Source organism: Schistocerca nitens, chromosome 11 (genome assembly GCF_023898315.1).
Source record: "Schistocerca nitens isolate TAMUIC-IGC-003100 chromosome 11, iqSchNite1.1, whole genome shotgun sequence".
NCBI classification, from domain to species: Eukaryota; Metazoa; Arthropoda; class Insecta; order Orthoptera; family Acrididae; genus Schistocerca; species Schistocerca nitens.
This window is the reverse complement of record NC_064624.1, coordinates 155914360-155932087: the sequence shown is the minus strand read 5'-3', so window position 1 is coordinate 155932087 and position 17728 is coordinate 155914360. Positions and strand designations below refer to the sequence as shown.

At 47.5% G+C, this 17728-nt stretch overlaps 1 protein-coding gene across 1 annotated transcript; it reads left to right on the top strand.

Annotated features, from left to right (window-relative positions):
* Positions 1-5458: 5458 nt before the first annotated feature.
* On the top strand, positions 5459-11810 carry LOC126213563 (uncharacterized). The gene is made up of 2 exons (XM_049941401.1): positions 5459-9546; positions 9595-11810. Exons 1-2 carry the CDS (start codon positions 6065-6067, stop codon positions 10952-10954), a joined length of 4842 nt encoding a protein of 1613 aa, XP_049797358.1. The 5' UTR covers positions 5459-6064; the 3' UTR covers positions 10955-11810.
* The last annotated feature ends 5918 nt before the right edge of the window (positions 11811-17728 follow it).

The following is a 17728-nucleotide window of genomic DNA, read 5'->3' as shown; positions in this document are numbered from 1 at the left end:
CTTCACTGCTTGCTCAATATAGAGATTGAATAACATCGGGGAGAGGCTACAACCCTGTCTCACTCCCTTCCCAACCACTGCTTCCCTTTCATGTCCCTCGACTCTTATAACTGCCATCTGGTTTCTGTACAAATTGTAAATAGCCTTTCGCTCCCTGTATTTTACCCCTGCCACCTTCAGAATTTGAAAGAGATTATTCCAGTCAACATTGTCAAAAGCTTTCTCCAAGTCTACAAATGCTAGAAACGTAGGTTTGCCTTTTCTTAATCTAGCTCCTAAGATAAGTCGTAAGGTCAGTATTGGCTCACGTGTTCCCATATTTCTACGCAATCCAAACTGATCTTCCCCGAGGTTGGCTCCTACCAGTTTTTCTATTCGTCTGTAAAGAATTCGCGTTGGTATTTTGCAGCAATGACTTATTAAACTGATAGTCCGGTAATGTTCACATCTGTCAATGCCTGCTTTCTTTGGGATTGGAATAATTATATTCTTCTTGAAGTCTGAGGGTATTTTGCCTGTCTCATACGTTTTTGTCACCAGATGGTAGAGTTTTGTCAGGACTGGCTCTCCCAAGGCTGTCAGTAGTTCTGATGGAATGTTGTCTACTCCCGGGACCTTGTTTCGACTTAGGTCTTTCAGTGCTCTATCAAACTCTTCACGCAGTATTCTATCTCCCATTTCATCTTCATATACATCCTCTTCCATTTCCATAATATTGTCCTCAAGAACATCGCCCTTGTATAGTCCCTCTATATACTCCTTCCACCTTTCTGCTTCCCCTTCTTTGCTTAGAACTGGGTTTCCATCTGAGCCCTTGATATTCATACAAGTGGTTCTCTTTTCTCCAAAGGTCTCTTTAATTTTCCTGTAGGCAGTATCTATCTTACCCCTAGTGAGATCCGCAGCTCGTGGTTGTGCGGTAGCGTTCTCGCTTCCCACGCCCGGGTTCCCGGGTTCGATTCCCGGCGGGGTCAGGGATTTTCTCTGCCTCGTGATGACTGGGTGTTGTGTGCTGTCCTTAGGTTAGTTAGGTTTAAGTAGTTCTAAGTTCTAGGGGACTGATGACCATAGATGTTAAGTCCCATAGTGCTCAGAGCCATTTGAACCATTTTGAACCCCTAGTGAGGTAAGCCTCTACATCCTTACATTCGTCCTCTAGCCATGCTTGCTTAACCATTTTGCTCTTCCTGTCGATCTCATTTTTGAGACGTTTGTATTCCTTTTTGCCTCCTTCATTTACTGCATTTTTATATTTTCTCCTTTCATCAATTAAATTCAGTATTTCTTCTGTCACCCAAGGATTTGTACTAGTCCTCGTCTTTTTACCTACTTGATCCTCTGCTGCCTTCACCACTTCATCCCTCAAAGCTATCCGTTCTTCTTCTACTGTATTTCTTTCCCCCATTCTTGTCAATTGTTCCTTTATGCTCTTCCTGAAACTCTCTACAACGTCTGGTTCTTTCAGTTTATTCAGATCCTATCTCCTCAAATTCCCACCTTTTTGCAGTTTCTTCAGTTTTAATCTGCAGTTCGTAACCAATAGATTGTGGTCAGAGTCCACATCTGCCCCTGGAAATGTCTTACAGTTTAAAACATGGTTCCTAAATCTCTGTCTTACCATTATATAATCAATCAAAAGTGTACGGACACCGCCAAAAACATACGTTTCACGTATTAGGTGCATTGTGTTGACACCTACTGCCAGGTACTCCATATTAGTGACCTCAGTAGTCATTTGACATCATGAGAGAGCAGTATGGGACACTCCGCGGAACTCACAGACTTCGAAAGTTGTCAGATAATTGGGTGTCACTTGTGTCATACGTCTGTACGCGAGATTTCTGCACTCGCAAACATCCCTAGGTCCACTGTTTTCGATGTGATAGTGAAGTGGAAATGTGAAGGGACACGTGCAGCACAAAAATGTACAGGCCGACCTTGTCTGTTGTGCGCCAGAGGCTGCCGACAGTTGAAGAGGGTCATAATGTGTAATAGGCAGACATCTATCCAGACCATCACACAGGAATTCCAAACTGCGCGGGATCCACTGCAAGTACTATGGCACTCAGTTGGGAGGTGAGAAAACTTGCATTTCTTGGTCGAGTGGCTGCTCGTAAGCCACAAATCACACCAGTAAATGCCAAACGATGCCTCGCTTGGTGTATGGAGCGTAAACTTTGGACGATTGAATAGTGGAAAAAAATTGTGTGGAGTGATGAACCACGGTACACAATGTGGCGATCCGATGACAGTGTGTGGGTATGGCGAATGCCCGGTGACCTTCATCTGCCAGTGTGTGTAGTGCCAACGGTAAAATTCGGAGGTGGTGGTGTTACGGTGTGGTCGTGTTTTTCATGAAGGGGCTTGCACCCCTTGTTGTTTTGCGTGGCACTATCACAGCACAGGCCTTCACTGATGTTTTGTGCACTCTCTTGCTTCCCACTGTTGAAGAGCAATTTGGGTATGGCGATTGTACCTTTCAACACGATCGAGCACCTTTTCATAATGCACAGCCGGTGGCGGAGTGGTTACGCGACAGTAACATCCCTGTAATGGACTAGCCTGCTCAGAGTCCCAACCTGAACTCATTGGAATACTCTTGGGATGAATTAGAAAGTTAACTTTGCAACATCTCTGCCTTATCTGGTTTTGGCCAGTGAGGAAGAAAGGACAATCATTCCACATGATGGAAAGTGTACCAGCAGTGTCAACGCTGTCATACAGGCAAAGGTTGGGACACATCCCGTGTTATTGTCGTCCAATAGATATTCGGATGCTTTCGACTGCACAGTGTAGTTTTATGGATTGATTTCAATATTGTGGTGTTTGAAATGAGAGAGAGCTAAATGTGAGCTTTTCCACTGACTTTATTGTAGGTTGCTTGGTACATAGTTTTATGTATTAGTGTTTACTTTTTGTTTGTAATAGATTTCGGTACGGTAGTTCGTGAAGCAGCCTCCGGGATGAAGTTGAGGCTTCCTTGTACGTGTTTTACAGTATGTAATGGTTTCTTTCCTCTCCTTTTTTCATTTTTTGTCCTGCAGGCCACACAATCCTGTGTAGATTTCTTTTCATTTTGTCTCTTAAAATACATCGTTCTTTTCAGCCTCTCCTCAATACGGGTGGTTTCAAAAAGGACTTTACAACTTGAAAAATTCATATAAATTTATTGAAAGAACTTAGAACTGGTTTTAGTGTTATTTTGTAGGGAAACACATCGAGTTTTTTTTTTTATCTTAAACTAAAGATGTATGTGGCTTCTGTCGGTTATCCTGCACACGTCCCATCAGAAGTCAGTTTCTTCCCAAACTCACCATAGCGTTGCAGGTGTAACTTGCTGAGTGGCCGCATAAATTCTAGCTGAGCTCAGGTAGAGAAGCAGGCACAGGAGGTACAAACACCATATCCTTGATGAATCCGCATATGTATAAAAAAAAATTGAGTGTGACAGATCTGGGTAACTTTAGAGCTATGCAATTGGCGCATAATGGCCAATCTGTTGACCTAGAATGCAGTCACTGTGAAAATTCCAGATGTCAGCCAGGTAGTGCACCATCTTGCACGAAGTAAACATTTCATTCCCGGTCATCTTCATCAATCTATGGTACCAAAAATTGTTGTAACATATCCAGGCACACTATCCTGTTGATGGTTCTCTCACGGAAGTAAAAGGGGCCGTACTATTTGTTCAGTTTAAGGCTATCACAAACATGTTGCAATGTTTGATGTGGATTTTCATTGCCCAAAATCCTACAGTTATGTGCATTAACCTTTCCACTTAAGTGAAAAGTCGACTCGTCAGAAAAGATGATTTTGTCCGAGAAATGTTCATCTTCATGTAATCGATTTAACGTACCCGCACAGAAGTTCTTGCAAGCAATTTTATCAGTATCTTTTATTGCATGAACGATTGTCAATCTGTACGGTTTCAATTGCAAACGGTTTCTCGATACACGCCAAAAAGGATTTGCAGTTCGCAAGATGCACGACGGGTCGTCAGATGTGCTTGGACAACCTGATGAATTCCTGTGTCTTACTGAGCACCCTGTTTCTACAAAACATTTATGCCACTCATAAATTGTAGGCCTACTAGGATCATTAGCATACTTGGTATTGAAATTATGCTGAACTGTTGTTGCCGACTTTGATTCTTCAAACCAAAACAAACAGCTAGCACACTCAGGTCCAGTGAAGGCAGCCATCTTTATCGCAACTGCTGCTAGCACTTCTTACAGTGTGATTCCGCACTAGCAAACTATGCGAGACAAAACTTGATGTATTTCCCTACAATCACCTCTGTGCTATGAATTAATATATATGAATTTTCAAAGTTGTAAAGTCCTTTTTGAAACACCCTGTATAAGGAGCAGATGACTCTCCTTGTCTTCTTTGAATGTGTATTCCTAACTGTGCACACAAACTGTGTGTTGAGATTTCTCCTATAGGAAAAATTTTTGTGTCCTGTTCTCTCTCCTCCTCATTTGTTGTAGGTGTTAACAATTGCAGTTTCTAAGTGCCAAAAGAATAATTTTTGACACCATTTATACAACCACTTTGTAATTCCACAACACGTGGAGTACGGATCAGCTCACTAACATCTTGTTGGGGTAAGAGAGACATCCTTTGCATATTAGACTGTTATGCACCCATCTCATATTGCTGAAGTTTCTTCTTTTTGAGGTGGAAACCTTTCTTAGATTTCATAACTGTCTTTGTTTATATTTTCATTTCATGTTTAGGGTTGTGTAGAACCTGTTGTAGATGTGAAAAACTATACCACTGCAGTGGCTCGCAGATCACACAAGCATTTTCTGAGTCACAGAGGGCAAACGTTCAGTGGCCCTACTCTGTTTACTTTTTGTGGGTTATAGCACTTGAATTAAATCCGGCCTTTGAAACTACCTTTGCTCTCATGTACAGCCACATTTCTCCCTAAAGTTATTTATATCTATTGTCTATATATTTACTAATGAACTTCACTTTCCCTTTCTAAAATGCAAATTCCTGTGGGCTGCAGCAGGAGAAGCTAAATGCATCAGACAGTATGTCTGCAAGAACTGCAGACAAGAGAAATATCCTTGAAGAATAGAATTTGGTCTAGCCAATTCAGTAAAATAGACATGTAATTCCACCTTCAAATTCACCAGCCTGTTCATTGTAACACTAAAGAATGCCTTTATTTCTTCTGCCAAAACATCTTTCCTGGAATACCAGTTCAACGGTTTTTGTCAGTGGTGCGACCTTCCTTACTTTCGCCGTTGAGTAGGTGTTTTTTGTGGTCACGATTTTGCTAAGATCGTCAGTCGAGTAAGTAAATTCGAGGATAGGTGAAAGGCGTGTCTCTACCATCCCAAATTGGATCCTCCCTAGAAAACACTCTCCAATTTTGTAGATTGTGAGAAATTTTTAAAACTTACAATAGGCCAACAGCTGACCACCGTCCTGGGCACGACGTTAAACTGCCCCCCAACCCAAGGTGTGGTGCGACCCGTGCCGAGGGGTGCGTGGCACAGGGGAGCTGTGCCTCGAACGGGGCCTCTGGGATACCGGGCGCCCTCCCAGAGTATCCAGCCTAGCCTGGGCACGCGGGGCTCTGCCCGGGTGGTCCACACTTTCCTCAGCGTCTCGTGGGATCATAAAGAAAAAATCTGAAATTAGCTCCAAACGAGCAGATGCCAAGAATTCCAGGGGACCTCACTGTGAGGCGACCCGGGATTCAGAACAGACTAAGCGTGAACTTGGCACGAGGGGACCTCGAGATGAGGTGACCTCGGGCCTCGTAGGTGATAAAGACACAGTTGCAGAGGGAGATTCTTCTAAACTCGCAACAAGGAGGACCTCGACTGCCATACTTGACACTGGGGAAACCGACCCGTCCAAAAACAGCTCAGAAGGAGCAGTTACAGGAAGGGGCGACATTGCTGCAGAGGCGGAGATCTCGAACCTTGCAAATAAGTGTGCACCAGACATCCCCGTCACAAAGAGTGCAGATACGGCTTCAGCAGAGAACTCTGAGAATATTTCAGAGGAACGACACGTGGCGAAGGTTCCTGTGAAAGAAGAAATGGAAACATCGAGGGGTGAGAATTCTGAACGGATGGAAGAACACAATGAGGGAGAAGAATGTGAGGCAGCAAGGGAAAGAGTGATATCAAAAACTGAACGAAAGAAGCGGAAACTAGAGGAAGCTAACCAAAAGACTGAAATTATTAATGGGGGTGCTAAAAAATTAAAAACTAGTACTGACGAAGCAGCAGCACCTGTACTGCAAAAACACAGATTGAAAGAAGTAAAGTCTAGTGACCTTACTCGTACCAGTGCTCCAGTAACTAAAGAGGCCAGCAAAAGCGGAAGTGGTGGTACTGATCGAGAAGTGGAAGTAAAGGAGGAAATGTTTGTCTCGATGAAGCTGGCTGTTGTACTCGAAGGTTTTCCAGACGTCAAGATGACGGAGGAGCAGGCGGAAGTGGTAGAGACTGTGCTTGTGAAGAGCATTAACTTGTCTGAACAGGGGGAACCTATCCAGTTTTCTGCGACAAACTACGAGCATGGAGGCTTGGTGTTCACTTGTGTGAACAGGGCGACACATGCGTGGCTTCAAAGTACTGCTCAAAGGATTGTTCCGTGGCCGGGAGCCAGACTACTGGTTGCTCAGGCGGAGACCACGTTGAAAGGTTCCAGGTTGATTTTGTGGGTGGACGAGGGAATGGGGCTGAATAAGAAAACCTACAAGCAGATTGTGGAATTGTTTGAGAAGCAAAATAAAAATATCTCTACTGCCAAGTGGAAAATCCTCAAGAGAGAGGCGGAGGTAGACAAAAGGAAAAGGGTGACTCTTTGGGTCGATGACAAATCTTTTGAGCATTTGAAGGCAAGGAATTTCAAATTATTCCTCGGCTTATCACAAGCTAAATTCATCCTGATGTCGGAATGGAGGAAGCTGAATACGCAACTGCGTCGTGAACTCAAATTTGCCGATAGTGACTCTCGCACTTCAGACCGTCGGGTGTCCCGCACTTCAGACCGTCGCGTGTCCCGCACTTCAGACCGTCGGGTGTCTCGCACTTCAGACCGTCGGGTGTCTTCGGACCGTCAGGAGTCTCGCGCTTCGGACCGTCAGGAGTCTCGCGCTTCGGACCGTCAGGAGTCTCGCGCTTCGGACCGTCAGGAGTCTCGCGCTTCGGACCGTCAGGAGTCTCGCGCTTCGGACCGTCAGGAGTCTCGCGCTTCGGACCGTCAGGAGTCTCGCGCTTCGGACCGTCAGGAGTCTCGCGCTTCGGACCGTCAGGAGTCTCGCGCTTCGGACCGTCAGGAGTCTCGCGCTTCGGACCGTCAGGAGTCTCGCGCTTCGGACCGTCAGGAGTCTCGCGCTTCGGACCGTCAGGAGTCTCGCGCATCGCACCGTCAGGAGCCTCGCGCATCGGACCGTCAGGAGTCTCGCGCATCGGACCGTCAGGAGTCTCGCGCTTCGGACCGTCAGGAGTCTCGCGCTTCGGACCGTCAGGAGTCTCGCGCTTCGGATCATCGTGACTCTCGTGCTTCACACCGTCGAGAGCCTCGTGCTTTAGATGATCACAAATCTCGTGCTTTGGACCATCAGGAACCTCGTGCTTCGGACCATCGTGAGCCTTGTGCTTCGAGTCATCGTGAGCATCATGTTTTACACCGCCACGAGCCACGTGCTTCGGACCGCCACGAGCCACGTGCTTCGAACCGCCATGAGCATCGCGCTTCGGACCGCCACGAGCCTTGCGCTTCGGACCGCCGTGAGCGTCGCACTTTGGACCGCCACGAGGCTCGCGCTTCGGACCGCCACGAGGCTCGCGCTTCGGACCGCCACGAGGCTCGCGCTTCGGACCGCCACGAGGCTCGCGCTTCGGACCGCCACGAGGCTCGCGCTTCGGACCGCCACGAGGCTCGCGCTTCGGACCGCCACGAGGCTCGCGCTTCGGACCGCCACGAGGCTCGCGCTTCGGACCGCCACGAGGCTCGCGCTTCGGACCGCCACGAGGCTCGCGCTTCGGACCGCCACGAGGCTCGCGCTTCGGACCGCCACGAGGCTCGCGCTTCGGACCGCCACGAGGCTCGCGCTTCGGACCGCCACGAGGCTCGCGCTTCGGACCGCCACGAGGCTCGCGCTTCGGACCGCCACGAGGCTCGCGCTTCGGACCGCCACGAGGCTCGCGCTTCGGACCGCCACGAGCCTCGCGCTTCGGACCGCCACGAGGCTCGCGCTTCGGACCGCCACGAGCCTCGCGCTTCGGACCGCCACGAGCCTCGCGCTTCGGACCGCCACGAGCCTCGTGCTTCAGACCGTCCGGACCCTCACACTTCTGTCCGTCGAGAGCCTCTCACTTCTGATCGTCGGGAGCCTCGCATTTCAGCCCTCCTGGAGCCCCTAGCGCCAGGCCGTCTGGAGCCTCGCGCCTCTGGCCGCCTGGAGCCCCGTACCACCGACCTACTGGAATATCGTGCTTCTGACCTGTGGTCTCATGCTTCGGACTCTCGGTGGTCTCACGCCTCAGACTTCCTGTGGGCTCCCCCTTCCGACCATCTGGAGCCCCGCACGTTGGGCCGTCTGGGGTCCCGCACCTTGGCTCATCTGGAGCCCCGCCCTAAGGACCGTCTGGAGCCCCGCTCTATGGACCTTCTAATGCCCTGCTTTTCAGAGCGTTTGGGTCCCCTTGCTGCCCAACGTTTGCAGATGCGTGCTTCAGACCAGCTGGAGCCCCGCCACGTGGACCGTTTGCTGTCCAGCAGTTCAGACCGTCTCGGCTCCCATAATTTACAACGTTTGGAATCCCGTATTGCAGACCACACTGAGCCTCGTGCTACAGATCGTATGGCGCCCCGTGCGCTCATCCGTCGGGGATCGCCTCCTTTGGACAGTGTCATACCACGCACCTCGTTCCGCAGGTCTCCTGCTTCAGACCGTGTGGCACCCCGTACCTTGTTCCGTCGGGGGTCTCCTGCTGTGGGACATGTGAAGTCCCCCACTTCAGACATTCGAAGACGCACTACTTCAGACCGTCTGAAGGCCCACTCTTTGGACCGTCAAATGGTGTGCTCTTCTGACCGCCAGATGGCCCGCTCTATGGACCGTCGGGTGGCCAGGTCTTCAGACCGCCGTGTGGCCAGGTCTTCAGACCGCCGGGTGGCCAGGTCTTCGGACCGCCGGGAAGCCAGGTCTTCGGACCGCCGGGTGGCCAGGTCATCGGACCGCCGGGTGGCCAGGTCATCGGACCGCCGGGTGGCCAGGTCATCGGACCGCCGGGTGGATAGGTCTTCGGACCGCCGGGTGGGCAGGTCTGCGGACCGCCAGATGGCCAGGTCTGCGGACCGCCGGGTGGCCAGGTCATCGGACCGCCGGGTGGCCAGGTCTTCGGACCGCCGGGTGGGCAGGTCTGCGGACCGCCGGGTGGCCAGGTCTGCGGACCGCCGGGTGGCCAGGTCTGCGGACCGCCGGGTGGCCAGGTCTTCGGACCGCCGGGTGGCCAGGTCTTCGGACCGCCGGGTGGCCAGGTCTTCGGACCGCCGGGTGGGCAGGTCTGCGGACCGCCGGGTGGGCAGGTCTGCGGACCGCCGGGTGGCCAGGTCTGCGGACCGCCGGGTGGCCAGGTCTGCGGACCGCCGGGTGGCCAGGTCATCGGACCGCCGGGTGGCCAGGTCTTCGGACCGCCGGGTGGCCAGGTCTTCGGACCGCCGGGTGGCCAGTTCTGCGGAGCGACGGGTGGACCGATCTTCGGCGGACCGCCGGCTGGCCCGCTCTTCGGCGGACCGCCGGCTGGCCCGCTCTTCGGCGGACCGCCGGCTGGCCCGCTCTTCGGCGGACCGCCGGCTGGCCCGCTCTTCGGCGGACCGCCGGCTGGCCCGCTCTTCGGCGGACCGCCGGCTGGCCCGCTCTTCGGCGGACCGCCGGCTGGCCCGCTCTTCGGCGGACCGCCGGCTGGCCCGCTCTTCGGCGGACCGCCGGCTGGCCCGCTCTTCGGCGGACCGCCGGCTGGCCCGCTCTTCGGCGGACCGCCGGCTGGCCCGCTCTTCGGCGGACCGCCGGCTGGCCCGCTCTTCGGCGGACCGCCGGCTGGCCCGCTCTTCGGCGGACCGCCGGCTGGCCCGCTCTTCGGCGGACCGCCGGCTGGCCCGCTCTTCGGCGGACCGCCGGCTGGCCCGCTCTCAGGCGGACCGCCGGCTGGCCCGCCATCCTGATACTGTGGCACCCGGTTCCTTAGTCAATCAGGGGTCTTCCACTTTGGACCATCGGGAGCCTTCTGCTTCTTCACGCTGGGAGCCCCACGCTTCAGAATGTGCACAACCTCATGATACAGACCGTTTTGATCCCCGCGCTTCAGAACGCATGGTGCCCCGTAGTTCCGACCGTTTTGATCCCCGTGTTTCTGAATGCCCGCTGTCGCGCACTTCGGACCGTTTTGATCCTCGCGCCTCAGAACGCCTACTGGCCCGCACTTCAGACCGTCTCAAGCAGCACTCTTCTGATCGTCCTGAGCTCCGCACTTCTGCCCATCAGGAGCTCCGCACGTCTGACCGTCCTGAGCTCCGCACATCTGACTGTCCTGAGCTCCGCACGTCTGACCGTCGGGAGCCCCGCGGTCCTGACTGTCGGGCCGGCCGTGTTTCTGACCGTCGAGAGCCCGGCACTTCTGACCGTCGGTTGCCTCAAGAGACTGATTACAGTGCACCAGATCAATCTCAGCTTCGTAAGAGAATGTCTGTAGTTTCCGATCCCCTTTCACCTAAAAGGACGAGGTATACAGCTTCGTATTTGATGCCATCTCTTGATTCCAGGCGCATGACTCCAAGCCGTGATAAGTCTGAGAACTCGAGGTTCAAAGATTCAGATCAACTATTATCCTGTGACTCAAGATTCAGAGGCTCGGATGAGCCGCCTATCCAGGAATCCAGGTTTAGAGGTTCAGATCTATGGATGAGAAGATAGATTTGAGAATGCAGATCCTCCATACCCTCGTCACTCTAGTTTAAGATCATCGTGTCCATAATGTTTCAGAGAATTTGACAATATACTTTCTCGCATGTCCGTTTCCCGGAAGGACTAACATTCAGGTTCAAATCTCCACTGCAGCTATCGATGTCCTTTTAGACTAGATGGCCAAATTTTTATCTCTCGAGGTGTTGAGATTCTAGCAGTGACAATTGCTAGATATACACTTGATTTGCAGTTACAGAAGTGGATTTTGAGTGCAGCATCTAAAATTCCAAATTGTGGGATAGTGTTGATTAATGCTGAAATAATTTTAGTGTTAAGTTGCTACGCACTGTGTAATGCTTGACTTACACTTGCATTTCCATGAGCTCCAGTTTTGCCAATAATCCTAAATATCGCATGGGAATATACTTTGAATTCAGTTTGTTTATTTTGTTTAAATTCTGTTAGATGTGAGTGCCTGTTGATGTGTTACTTGTGAACAGGCCTGTCCACTTGCTATAAATAGCAAAAGCTTTTAAGCATGTTAATAACATGTTTGTCTCAAGTTTTTCCTGGTACCTTACTAAAGGAGTAAGTTTAAGGAAGTATTTTGCAGATTGTATACATCGAGTGACAAGAGTTACATACTGTCCTTATAAAGAGTGTCAACATTTAATATTGAGTTCAATGTTACGAGCATTGTGTAAAGCTATTTGTTTAAATGTCCAGACTGTGGTTGCTGTGGGTGTGTGTATGCATTTTCTTTATTTGAACATTTTTGTCATTCAGAATATGTATATCACAATTTTTTGTGCTGCGTAAAATTAAAAAAGATGGTACTGTTTATGAATAAACAACAAATGAGAAATACAAATTTATTACTGTGTCGTCTGTCTTAAACATGAAATTTTGCTGATGAAGGATTACGTAGCACTGGTGCATTCCTGAAGTGGAGGAGTGCAGAAGAGGTGAAGCAGAATTTTCCTTACCCGAACAGAATTTTTCCTCGTTACTACCAAAACATCTCACTAGCCCAGTTGCAGTGCTCTGAAACAGTACAGGCACTCGCACAGTCGATAGTAGTGAGCAGTTAGTTTATATTGCGCGGCATATCGTATCCGTTCCCAATTGCGCTGCTAAACGAATGTAGCAGCCACCAGAAACTCGAGGCAATGTCACACATTCGAATATCCGAGAAAATGACAAGTGGAGGGAATTGGTGTAGTATATATTGAGGATTTCACATATTTAGTCTTTTGGAACTGTTGCTAAAGCATTGCAGGTTCCAATTCCCAGCTTTCCAGAAAGCATATGACACAGTGCCCCACTGAAGTAGCATTTGGAATAGGTTTCCAGACATGCGAATGGTTCGAAGACTTCTTTACTGATAGAATTGTGACCTCCCCTTCTCTCTCAGCTCCGTTTCTTTCGCTGATCTTCCCTCTTCTTTCTTCCTCCTTTGTACCGCGGCTATATCTCAGTGTTTCCGTGCAGAAATGTAGTGAGAAGGGTGCACACGTTTGTGGTGATTCACGATATCGTAGTGCTGTGAGAGCGTCACTCGTGCCTCCCGTTTGAGAATACTGATGACTGAAGTACGAACATTTCTCAATAGAAAAACAGGTATGTGCTCTCTTTTCTTTTAAAACTATAAAAAGCGTAGCTAGTACTGTCTATCGTTCTACTAAACTGAATGAGTGCGACACCATTGATGAAGTTACAACCTCGAAAGAAGTTTATTAATATCAATTACCTGAAATAAAAAACACCTCATCCAGTCCAGAAGTCACTCACAGTTAGAGTAATTGGTTTCTGATGTGTGTAGTGGTCATTGATACTTAAAAGATTGTTTCAGTAATTCTATCACTGTCTGTTTATGAGTTGCTAAGCAACGTATCAACAAGTTGACTATGCAACGATTAATATTTGTCGTATCCAGACAGTAAATTGCTCCTCGCTTGCTTTAAGCATCGAGACGATTACTACGCCACTCACGTAAGTCTTTGATAGTTATTATCAAGCTAATGTCCGTTAATGTTACTGAATTCCTACATGCGACGATAACGCCCGATATCCAGTTGCGCATTTTAAACTCCGCACCGATATTTGAGAATTTGTGCGCGATTTGTTTGCACTAAAGTCGGGCCGTGGTTCCCTAGAATAATTTTTAAATCAACTCCAGGTTGTAAATTACCAATTCTATGCCCATTCGTGAAAGGTACAGCAGATCCGCACTTGACGAATACTTGATCGCGCACTCGAGCAACACGGAAGTTTTTGTTCTTACAAAGAGAAAACATATTGTGGATAACGCAACAGGGAGATTTGCTAAGTCAAAACATATTTATATCTATCTCATTAAAATTCATTACCTATTAAATGTTGTACATAATTAAATTCTTTGCTCTGTAAATAATCAATAAAATTTAGAAATGTATTACATCTATTAAAAAAATCTGAAGTTGATCCGACGTCACTTGTTTCGACTCCCGTACACTCATGTGACGCAAAGTAGATCCAACTGTATTGGACATACTCGTGTAATGCTACGTCATCGAGTAAGTTGACCTTGACTGCCAATGTTTGTCAGAGAAGAGGGTATAGCGAGGAGTGCCCCAGGGAAGTGTGATAGGATCTGATAGCTAGGATGAGCAGCAATCTGTGCCTGCCAATGACGCGAGCACGAAGGGACGGTAGTAGAGAAGGTGAATGGTCAGCTTCTCGTTTATCGGGAGAGTTTTAGGAAAGTGTAGCCCGTCTACAAAGAATACTGCGTATAGAATGTGGGTGGCCTATTCTCGAGTACTGCTCGCATTTGGGATACACACCAAGTTGGATTAAAGGAAGAGCTTGAAGCAGTTCAGAGGCATGTTGCGAGATTTCTTACTGACGGTTTGACCAAAACGTGAGTGTTACAGAGGTGCTTCGTGAACTCAAATGGGAATCTCTGAAGGGAAGATGAAGTTTTTTTTAAACACTATTGAGAAAATTCATAGAACAGGAATGTACTGCTGGCTGCAGAACGGATCTACTGCACACGACATAAATTTCACATATGGACTGCAGTGACAAGAGAAATTAGGGCTCATATGGATGTATATTGATTGTCATTCTTCCCTCTTCTCTATTTGTGAGTGGAACCGGAAAGGAAATGCCTAGTAGTGGTACGTGGTATTGTCCATCATACACCATATGGTGGCTTGCAAAGTACATACATAGATGTGGATAAAAAAAGTTGTATAGGGAAATAGGTAATTGCAAGAATATTATTCTTAATGGAGCAGCCGAATATTATATTAAAAGCTGAATTCACATGAGAAATCCATCGAATTGAATTTCTAGGCCAGCATTTTCTTTGAGTGGAAATTGTTGCATCTATTTGAAAGTGAAAAAATTGTTCTTGGGTTTCAGGACTGTTTTTTCCTCCTTCTCATTAATGGTCTGAGTGGCCAGCTGCTCTATTCTAACCTTTCTTGAACCCATCCTTTCATACCTGAGAAAGGAACAAGTAGTTTCGAAACCGGAGTATAGTTTTCACTTTCAAATGTATTTATCAGCAATACTGGAAGGTATGCACTGGCTGACCATTCTGTTTCCCTGTGATTTTACAGCATATTACATACCTTCCAACTCTCACGATTAAGGCGGGAGACTCCCGATTTTCCACTTTTTCTCCCGCCTCCCGATTATTCCAGTATTTCTCCCGATTTTGATTAGTTATCGTCAAACGTGCGATATTTCTTTTGAAAACCCGCCATGTCAGTTTTTTTTTTCTCTCTCTCTCTCTCTCCCCAGTTGCCGGAATTCGTTGCATATTAGTCGACCTTAATCGATACGTATCGAAGTTTATAGAAATCAGGAAGTCGCGCGTGATTTATATATCGATACTTATTTTTCCTCTTTCCCGCGCGTTCTGTCGAAGATGTACCCGTGTCCCGCAGTGCACATGTAGTAACCTCGGTAGTGCACAGTGTTCTGCTTGGACGTATTGTTTTGATTCGGGACCAAAAAATATAACTCCGTCTTCTTAAAACAATTTTCGGTACAGTTTCCGTGCATTATCGAGTCGAGGAAAGGCCTGTTGTTCACTTTTTGTACCGTTTGCCGATGTGATATTTGTGTATCACATGGTGGAAAAAGTTATGTTTCCAAACATGTGGAAACAAAAAAGCACCGAGACAATTTGAAGTGTGTCAATAACAATAAAAAACACGTCCTTTTTATTTATTATTATATCCGCTCGTTCGCGGATCTGAATAGCAGCCCAAAATTAGATGATTGATTAATGTGACCGTGTACCTAATGGGCTGGCAATCGGATTGGACTGCTCAGGGGGTGTTACATTCCGTATTGTCCTTCACAAATACTGTAATAAGTACTGTTTGGTGGTAAGGAGGACACAACACAGTTTCACAAACAAGATCTATATTCTTAGCAAAAGCACAAAATAAGGAGACAGCCACTGCCTTCGTCAATACACTGTTAATGACGGCTAATCTCGGCACAGGTTTCTCTAGTTATTCTTAATCGTCACACGCAACATCCAATCACTGTAATCCAAGTAATGCCGGCGCGGTAGACGCGGAAGTTCAATAACGGCACTTAATATCACTGAAATCACTCTGTAATTAAACTTTCACACTTTCCCGTATAATACTAACACAAAGGGGTTAAACCACGGCGCTGGCCACTCCCTTTGCCGGTAATTTGCATTAATTCAACTGCTGGCTTCTGCACAGCTCTGCCCGCCTCGCGGGAACCTACCACACCCTTACTTCAGCACATCTCAACACTAACTCTTACTAACTGCTCTCCCCCCAGTTCTTCCCGCCTCGCGGGAATCTACCCAAGCCGCACTCGGCACTCCGGTGAACCCCCTCTAGCTCTCGCGCCCTGCACACACTACTCGATAGTTGCCCTGTTGACCTGTGTGAGCGCAAACTTAGTAGTAAGGGCCTGCGGACCCCTTACAAATTCAGCGACAAAAGTGAAAGTGATGGAGTGATAAATGCTGAATGTTTATTTTTATTTTAGAACATAATTTGCCGATTAATTGCGCTGACCATGCGAGTCACCTGTTCGGGAAAATGTTCCTGGATTGCAGTATGGCGAAAAAATACAGCTGCGGAAGGACAAAAACTGTCGCAATTATCGGATAAATGGCAAAAAAAGGAAAAAGAAGAAATCGTAGACATTTTGACAAAAATGGCCATTTTCTATTGCAACGGACGATAGTAACAAAGGGGATGCTAATTTATATCCCATAGTTGTTACCGTTTATAATAAGATGACCAAAAAAATTGAAAGTAGGAACACTTCTTCTCAACACACCGAGTGAGGTGGCGCAGTGGTTAGCACACTGGACTCGCATTCGGGAGGACGACGGTTCAATCCCGTCTCCAGCCATCCTGATTTAGATTTTCCGTGATTTCCCTAAATCGTTTCAGGCAAATGCCAGGATGGTTCCTTTGAAAGGGCACGGCCGATTTCCTTCCCAATCCTTCCCTAACCCGAGCTTGTGCTCCGTCTCTAATGACCTCGTTGTCGACGGGACGTTAAACACCAACCACCACCACTTCTCAACACACTGAAGGAATGTAATATTCCACTCAGTAACTGATTGTCAATAGGTTGTGGCAATGCCCCTGTAATGGCTGGAATGAAAAACGGAGTTGCAGGTCTCTTGAAAAATCATATGCCTAACCTCTTTGTTGTTGGTTGTCCCTGCCATTTGTTAAATTTTTCTGCAAAAGAGTTCAAAGAGAAAGAATTTCAGAAATTATATGATGTCGAGATGAAGAAAATATTGAAGCATATGTGCACCTGTTGCCTTTCTGTGAGCAAATGTTTACTTCAGTTACTAGAACAGTGGAAGCCTTTGACCAGCCTGCTCAATTATGAAGTGAAGTCTGGTAAGAATGATCAGCTTGGGTGTCTCCACACTTATCATATACCGAAGGTGAAACAGTCACCAATGGAGAGTAGTGCCTCTTCAAGAAAAAGAGCTAGTGAATTGCCAATTCCACGTTCGTCTACATCAAAAATAAGTAAACAGGATTCCCCAGTTAAGTACAACCTGTCTCGTGAGGAAAGGATTTTTATGTTCCTGTCATCACATTTAAATATGGCTTTGTGTCTGTTTTTGTCAAATGTTATACCTACATTTGACAAAACAAATGTAATTTTGCAATCAAGTTTACCTCACATCCATTTACTGCAAGATCTGCTGCTGGACACGTTACAGAATTTGATGTCTAAATTTGTACTACCTACAGTGATAAAACCCTGTTCTCCTTTTGAGGTTGATTACCACAGCAGAAGAAACCAGAAGGATGATTGTGATTTGTCATTGGCGGTTGTACTTCTCAACTTGTGGATTGCCTCAAGCATGATGAGAAGGTGGAATTCTTCTCATCTCTTCGGAAATACTTGATTGCCGCCTGTGACTACATGGTTCACAAATTCCCATTGAAGAGTGAAATGCTGAAGAATGCAACAGTTGTGCAAATCAGATCTGTTTCCAATGCATCCTTTTCTACCCTAAAGTATTTTGTGGAAAAGTTTCAATCCCAGTTTTGTGCATTTCAGATATATGATATACCGGATGAAATCTTAAAGGAAGAAAGAATTTATGTGCAGTGGTCTCTGATAGGAAAACTAAGAAATAGTGACTGGAGCCTAAAATTTGACAAATTAATTCGGGTTATGTTAGGTATTCTAACGGTCCCTCATAGTAATGCAGAATGTGAGAGGATATTTAGTCAAGTAACTAAAACAAGGATACAG